At 34.2% G+C, this 6,000-nt stretch overlaps 1 protein-coding gene across 1 annotated transcript; it reads right to left on the bottom strand.

The window, feature by feature from the left end:
- Positions 1 to 138: 138 nt before the first annotated feature.
- LOC108265689 (CMRF35-like molecule 5) lies at positions 139 to 4,192 on the bottom strand. Its single transcript, XM_017468282.3, has 7 exons — positions 4,041 to 4,192; positions 3,381 to 3,719; positions 2,952 to 3,050; positions 2,643 to 2,708; positions 2,357 to 2,461; positions 2,201 to 2,265; positions 139 to 1,102 (listed from the first exon to the last, which is right to left on the bottom strand). Exons 1-7 carry the CDS (start codon positions 4,132 to 4,134, stop codon positions 950 to 952), a joined length of 921 nt encoding a protein of 306 aa, XP_017323771.1. The 5' UTR covers positions 4,135 to 4,192; the 3' UTR covers positions 139 to 949.
- Between the last annotated feature and the right edge of the window lie 1,808 nt (positions 4,193 to 6,000).

Below are 6,000 nucleotides of genomic sequence, written 5' to 3' on the forward strand. Positions count from 1 at the left end.
TGAGGGGACAGCAAATTTACACTGTTACACAAGCTGTACACTCACTTCGTTACGTTGTAGCAAAGTGTCATTTCTTCAGTGTTGTCACATGAAAAGTTATAATCAAATATTTATAAAAATGTGAGGGGTGTACCCACTTTTGTGAGATACTGTACATAAACATTCATGTGTACTTAGATATACATTTATTAATATTTACTAAGATAAGATTTTTTTTGTTTATAGCTGACATTTTTAACCTTCTTCTTCTGGTTCTTCTTATTATTAATAATAGTAGTAGTAGTTTTGCCAAACATGACTTTCAGTCACATTTTAATAATAACACATTCACTGGGTACATATGAAAGCCTATTTTACTCCATTTTCTACTTCTCAATTGAACTCTTGATAACTTTGTGTTAAACCCACTTCTGACACAGAGAATAAAATACTGAGATTGTTCTGATTTATGAAACCTTTTATGTATTACACACCTACATTAAGTGTAGCCCATAGTGAACACCAACACTATTTCGCAATCGTGGAACATTTAGTCAGAAGTTAGGAAACAGTGGGTGGTCAGTGAAGACAGGCTCTTGGTTTAGCTTAGTGTGCATTCAATTTGCATACGTAGGAAATGCACATGTGTTTCCATAAGAGCTGCAAGTCAGGATGATAAAATACGCCTCACAGTCACCCACCAGAAGCACTATGTAGATGCCCAAGTGTCAGTTTGTCACAGGATGTTTTTAGAAAGCTCAGGGTTCTCTTAATGTGCCTATAATATACCTCAGGTAAACTCTTGCTAATTGTTTAAATATGTGAGGAATACAGAAGTGTAAATAAGATAGTAATCAGCTAAAAAGAAAACTTGTGTCCCAAAAAGAGTGCTTATTTTCTTGAAATGGACAGAATGGTTTTTACCTTTGTGTATTATGCACATCACATATATAGGTTGTTGTAACTGTTTTCAGTGAGGAGCTACAAGAGAGTATGGACTGCAATCATTATCTGCTGGAGCAGGGAGTTGAATGGTGCTGTAGGTGGCTGAAGAATCATCTCCTACAGGTGGACCAGCTGAACTATGTACAGCCAACATCTCATCATACACATGGTAAATGTCCTGGGAGTGTGGGAAAAATGGCAGTCACTTAGTTGCAGTATAGATGGGGTATAAGAATATGGTAAGAGGCATTTGCACTGACATCACTGTTTCGATGCATGTGCAAATATGAACACATAAAGTAGATGCACACTCAAATTCCAAGAGTTTTTCTTTGCATAGGTTTACATCTTTACCATTTACATATAAAATAAAATATAACTTCTACAGAGCATTTTTTTTTACGCTCGTGCTGTGTGTAAAGATGATGTCTCTTGTGTGGAATGATCACAAAACTGCAGTTTGTAAGCTCTGTACCGCTAAAATTTTACATCGGAAGTGAGAAGCAGTGAAGCGGCGTCTAGTCAATTTTTTTTCCCCAGCGCTACACACTCGCTGCTCCCATGCTGCTCACGCTGAATTAAAGCACCAGTACAACGTTGAAAGATTTAAATGAAGATGAGTGACAAAAAAGGAGTATACATTGCACAGAAAATTATATTTGTAGAGTAGTATGTTTCATATCCAGTTAATGTTAATTTGAGTTAATATCATAAAAAAAAAAGGTTTATAGTAGGCCTATATATTACCAGGTTGATGTTCAGTGATGAAGTAGAAATGCTTTTGTTTGTGTTGAGTGAATGTGAGCCTAACAGGAGGGTTTTTTTTTTCATTCAGTCAATGATGATATGAATTAATAACATTCAATAAGTTAAGAAATCTTACTTTAATCTTCGGAATTTAGTTAATGTGTTAATGTTAATTTGAGTAATGTGTTTTCTGTTTACAGTGAAACAACTTGTTGAAATGGAGAGAATAAAATTTTTATTTGCATTTCTTTCAGAATTGTGGGATTAATTATTATTAATTTAAAAGAAGGTATAAAAGGCAGAACTATTGGTATCGGTTATTGGTATCGGCCAATATCACGCTGCATAATCGATTATCAGTATCGGCTGAGACATTTAGTATTGGTGCATCGCTACTTTAGTGTGATGTTTTAACCCAGTGAAAAGATTGTCAGAAACAAGCTGAAAAAATCTACAACAATTAGATCTGGCATATTGCTTTTTCTCTAATGAGAGTAGTGGTTCTGGTTCAGTACTCAGTATAACATACCTGATCAGCTGATGAATTTGGAATTTGGTTTTCAGGAGCAGGTGGTAAACAGCAGGCTAATTTCCCTGAAGAAAAATGTATGTATACAGAAATAACTACTAAGAATATGGTTTAAAAAAAAAAAAAAAAAAAAAAAAAATTCTTCTGCACACCTACATGAACTGTATGTATTGGAGGTTTTCCTGTAGACAATCACAAGAGCTGCAAGAACACAGCACAGCATTAGGCCTAGCACCCCTCCACAAACAGGAAGCAGATGTCCTGTTAGGAAAGAAACAGAAAAGAAGTGTATGAAGCCATTGTTTCAAATGGCTATAATCTTGAAAATTAATTATCAATTTTATTTTAATTTCTTCAAATCAAAGAACCCATTTTGATCACTACACAGGCAATTAAGAATATTGAATACTGCAAAACAGAATTATAAAAATGAACTGTTTACCATGTGGGTTTAAAGAATGTTGAGTTTGATTTGTGGATGATGCTTGTTCATATGAGGTAGAATGATCTAAAAATAAATAAATATCTATATTTTACAAGAAATTCATGTCTATTTCCTCTTCTTCTTCTTCTTTTTTTTTAAAAAAAAAAGGAAATAAATGTTCACAACAACAATGAAAACAATGAAAACAAAATTATTAATCCAACTATGATTATTCTAATTTAATATGACTTTGTTGATGCTACTAATTGGTTAACAGAGGCTCAGTAAGGAGTTGGAGCTTACTGAGTGTGCTTGCATGGTTTCTACCTGAAGGAGTTGTTATCACTTTTGTAGCATTGAATAGCAGTGTAACTTCAGAAATTTGATTCTGCCTGGACACTGGAGCATGTGTAGACACAGCATGAACTGTTATGTATAAGAATTAAAATCATAAAGATATATGAAGCTGTAGCATAGTTCAGATAAAGTTATGCATTCATGAGTTGACTTTCAATTTAAGACCCCAAGCAGAATATTAAGGCAGTGTTACTTCATACTCTTATAAACACACCACTTTATTTATTCACCTGTTACATGCCATATAATAATAATTTTGCTAGTATTGATATTTTCTTGATACAGTAGTAACAACCTCTTGCTACTTAAAATATATACAGTATGTCTATATTATTTAACAAAAGTACAGACAACATAACAGACATATGAGTTCAGACATTCAGAAATAGTTATGTATACCTTGACTGACAGTAAGCTTTACTTTAGTTAACTTGTCTTTGCCCCATTTATCCACTCCACAGTAATAAACTCCAGAGTCCTTTAATGTGAGCTGTCTGATGGTGACAGAGAAGCTACGTGTAGACAGAGTGTTTAGTGCAGTGTATCTTCCCTCAGAGATGACCGTATCAGCCTTTACAGATTTAATTAGTACATCAGAGTAAGAGCATAGATCACGGCAGAAGTACATGGGTGTATATTGATATCCAGCAGGGTATTTACAGGAGATATCCACACTGCCTCCTTCTGTTCCAGTAAAAACACTTTCAGCCTTGATCTTCATTGTCACACATATCAGAACTAAAAACACACAGAGAAATATTGTATATGCTTGCTCAGTGCAACTGATAAGCAACAACAAAGATGTGTCAAAAACTTTACTATATTAAATTTAGTGCTTTACATAGACATAAATACTTCCTGTATTTACTGAAAAAAAAACTTGATTTAGTATTTGGCAAGGTACAAAGGCCTTGTATGTGTTTCATAACTATTTTAAGAGTCATTAATACTTACTATTGAAAAGACAGAATCAGTTAAATAGTATAGAAAATCTGCATTTATCCAACACAACAGAGTGATGTTCCCAAACAAAGTTGATGTAAAATGTAATTAATTTACCTTGGAAAAAGGATAGAGTCCTCAGAAATGTTTGCATTATTTTCTGTACACCATACTTTCTAAGCTCAGCACAGTGAGATATATAACTATACATTTTTGGTCTTTTTCTAAAATGTTGTGTCTTGTCTTTGAGGTGAGCTGCATGATGTAGGAGTCAGCAGCAGAGGTCTGAGAGATCATTTCTGGTTCCTCACAATAAGTAGGAGGAAAAAGCATTGATGTAACCACGACAGGAAGGACACAGAGGAAACATTCGATACATCAGAGCTCTGAAAGAACACATTTTATTCTTTGTTGTTTGAGCACATTTTAATGAAAATTATGAATTATTTTAATTCAATTGTTGTTTACTATAATCAACAATCAATATGGTGCCTTCAGTATGGTGTAATTATATGGAATAATTCTATAATTTGTTTCTTGCTTGAACATAAACATATAGATACAATCAGTATTTGGTATTTATATGATATGAGAAATATTACACAGTAGTTGGGAATAAAACAAACATTTATTTTTATTTTGTTTGCAAAAATAACAAAAGTAAACATCTCTGTCTTCGCTAGTAATTGAATTTACTGCCATCTTTCTATGAAATCTAGGTATTACATTCATGAAACAAGCCAGTGAACTTAAATTAGTAAAATTATCTACACCAATTCTTCTTATGTGTGATGGTTACTTCTAATCTTATCATAAATGAGTGTCATATGATTGTATTCTGTTCTTTAACCAGTTCATATTAGTCTTCATGGGTCACACAGTCCCCATACAGAGCTATTTCAAGGATTTTAACTTTAATGGTGTATGCAACATTGGTAGTAATAACATACATTACTTCATTAAGCACACATTTTTGTCATCAGATGACAGTTAATGAAGAGGGGGAAGAGAGCAAAGTAGAGGCTGCATAACATCTTAAATGCAGAAGTCATTTTAGAATATAAAATGCAGAAAAAGAAGCATAACAGCTTAAAACAATGGGTAAAAATTGTGTAGAGCTACTACTAATTGTACTTATTTATTGAGTAGCCTAAATCTGCGGCAGAAAGGCCCTAAAGCCACTGAAACAGACATATAATGCAGCCCACACATTTAGCAAATAAAAATGGCAAACAGCAGGCAGAAAATAATATAGAATATTTTCAAGTAATATTTTAAAGAATAGTTCATTAAGACAAAGATAAAAGAATGACAGTACTGAAACAGTGCTAAGTTAATGTTATTAATATTAGCATATTATTAGTGCATCACTAAAATGAAGTGTTGAATTTAGTTACATTGCGGAGTCTATGCAGTTTGATGTGTAATGATAGGCCTATAGCTAACTGCTTACACACAAGCTATGGAGCCCCTGGGGTGAGATAGAAATAAAAGTACGCTGTTAATTTTGGTTGGCACTCATAACAACCCAAACCCATATACCTCTCACTTCCACCACCACTGCCACTGCCACTTAAAAAGTATGCCACTTAAAAACATCTTCTTGGGACCTGGGTGAAGTTGGTTTGTGCTGTAAAAAATTTCGTTTGTGCTGCTTTGGTTTTGGAGATATTAAAAGAATATTTATAGGTCATTCTGAGGTCACTAAGCCCACCCACATGCTCCAAATTCACCCCAAATGGTCTCAATCGTTCACCCCAAATGGTCTCAAGCCCGACTTCCAGAAAAGCAGAGATGACTTCTCCAAGCAGGAGTAGGAAAATGAGGGTTTGTGGCCTACAACAAAAATACTTGAATTTGTGAAAGAAAATTTAAACAGTGCAATCAGTCTATTGTGTATAACACAGCATGTGGGCACATTTTGTTTTTTTTTCTGACATTCCCGTCACTCCACTTCTCAGGTCGTCATAGATCTCCCAGACACATGGAGACCTCCTAGAGTAGGCCACATAATGTCCAAGAGCATCCTGGGTTAAGCCTCTTCTGAAAGCAATGGCTGCCCTTACAGTAAATCTCT

The sequence above is a fragment of the Ictalurus punctatus genome, chromosome 5 (assembly GCF_001660625.3).
Source record: "Ictalurus punctatus breed USDA103 chromosome 5, Coco_2.0, whole genome shotgun sequence".
Lineage (NCBI taxonomy): Eukaryota > Metazoa > Chordata > Actinopteri > Siluriformes > Ictaluridae > Ictalurus > Ictalurus punctatus.

What these genes read in the sequence shown, in the direction of transcription:
- LOC108265689 (XM_017468282.3), bottom strand. Translation starts at nt 4,134, where the DNA reads ATGTATAGTTATATATCTCACTGTGCTGAGCTTAGAAAGTATGGTGTA. An exon ending in GACTCTATCCTTTTTCCAAG is followed by an intron (nt 3,720 to 4,040) that starts GTAAATTAATTA and finishes GTGTGTTTTTAG; the next exon opens with TTCTGATATGTGTGACAATG. An exon ending in CAAATTCATCAGCTGATCAG is followed by an intron (nt 1,103 to 2,200) that starts GTATGTTATACT and finishes CCACACTCCCAG; the next exon opens with GACATTTACCATGTGTATGA.